The sequence below is a fragment of the Nilaparvata lugens genome, unplaced genomic scaffold (genome assembly GCF_014356525.2).
Source record: "Nilaparvata lugens isolate BPH unplaced genomic scaffold, ASM1435652v1 scaffold5827, whole genome shotgun sequence".
NCBI classification, from domain to species: Eukaryota; Metazoa; Arthropoda; class Insecta; order Hemiptera; family Delphacidae; genus Nilaparvata; species Nilaparvata lugens.
In genome coordinates this window covers 22,102-23,940 of record NW_024091605.1, presented here as the reverse complement: position 1 = coordinate 23,940, position 1,839 = coordinate 22,102, and the positions used below count along the sequence as shown (strand labels likewise).

General features: G+C 39.9%; 1 protein-coding gene across 1 annotated transcript; it reads left to right on the top strand.

Annotated features, from left to right (window-relative positions):
- Positions 1-766: 766 nt before the first annotated feature.
- On the top strand, positions 767-1,839 carry LOC120356115 (peptidoglycan-recognition protein 2-like; the record flags this gene model as incomplete). The annotated part of the gene is made up of 1 exon (XM_039444944.1): positions 767-1,839. A coding segment is annotated over one exon (618 nt), but the record flags the coding sequence as incomplete, so codon positions are not given.

The window sequence follows — 1,839 nt, the reverse complement described above, 5'->3', positions numbered from 1 at the left end:
CCTTATGACCAGGTGACAGTTTATTGACAAATTAAATATATAATTATTCATCTTAAACGAGAATGAACAGTTAATATTAACTTTGTTATAGTTCAGGCACTGTTTTATTTGTAAATATTCGAAAAACACTTACTTCTCTTAGCCTGTGAGACTGTCAGAGGCTGATAAAGCTCTGAACTCTGAACTATAACAAAGTTATTACATAGTGTTTCGTCATGGAAAACAACATCAATTTCTGTTTATATCATATCAGATACACCGGTATCAACTATCCTCCATAGGAAACAGTTGCAAGTCAGAGAATCGGCAACACTGTTCCCCTATCTTTCTCGACTGCCATTATAACGTGGACCTCACTATTGGAGTAGAGAGGAGGTGCCTGTGTGCAGTATACTCGATATTTTACAGTTACAATTTACTAGCAGATTGCCAGTACTGTACCAGCACTTCTTTCCCAAACTATCATCTCTTCTTCAGCGGTGAGATCTGAAAAGAAAAGCTGCAGTGCCAAAAGTACCGTTGCATGAACGAACGACACGATCTAATTGTGTGACCGCGACCGTCGTCGCGTCTGTGACATTCTGCTATTTGTTCTTAGTCATCATTATCATCTCCTTCTCTTCTTTATCACTCTCTCTCTCTTCTCCAATTGAAAGTTATAATACTCAACATAATATATTAGTGTCAGTGTCACTGACACTATTGTTCTTATAACCATTAGACATTTAGCGGTATGACTAGATATTGGAAGATACAACACTTATAGGTTGTGTCAGGATATCATCCTCGTCAGCACATTCACCCGTATCTCTGCACAGTGTCTGTTTTTTCTCTTCCAGGAGTGTTGACACTGGTCGACAAATCACAATGGAAAGCCCAGCCTACAGAAGGCCAACTCAACAAGCTAGTCCATCCCACCAAATACGTCATAGTACAACACTCAGCCACCTACTCTTGTAAAACTAATGAAGGATGCGAGATCCTAATGAGATCCATCCAGAACAATCACATAAACAACGACGATATAGGGGATGATATTGGCTACAATTTTGTGATCGGGGGAAACGGGTTGGTTTATGAAGGGAGAGGTTGGGACACTGTGGGTGCCCATACTAGGGGTTGGAACAGTGCTTCGATAGGGGTCGCATTTTTGGGCAATTTTCAAAAAGAAGTACCCAATCCCGCCTATTTTGATGCGTTAGATTGTTTGATCAGAGAAGGTGTTCGCTTGAAAAAATTGGACGAAAATTATAGACTTGTGTATGCGGCACAGGTTCAAGATACGTTGAGTCCTGGTAAACATGTGAACACACAAATGAAGAAACATCCTCATTTCTATTCAGTGGAGGATCAGTTGTTTGTCAATGATCCTTCTAAGGAGTGACTCATATCTATTTATTTTTGTCTGGTTTCACCAAGCTCGGTCAAGACATTTGAACATGATCAAGCCGGGTGAAGGATTTACAAGTGCACTGGAATTATCGATTAGTAAAAACTACAGTTACTGTATGAAGAAACTCTTCAAAGCTGAACAGTTGAAACACCAGCTTGTATGCTATGGTGATGGCTATTACTACGTTTACTATAATATCAAGCTGGATTCGCAAACAATAGTAGATATATAATTCATGTAGTTTCTAATGGGTTTATTCAAATTCATACTCACTCGGCGGGGCTCAATACGAATAGGTCTGATCCAATCAGAACTCCGGGGAATTATATTTTCCTACAGATACCTTGAAAAGTGACCATTTCTGCACTGATTGCAGGCCGCAAAGAATCACTTTTCCGCACTAGTGCGCAAAGTGAGTACTTTGCGTACTCCAGATTTGCAGCATG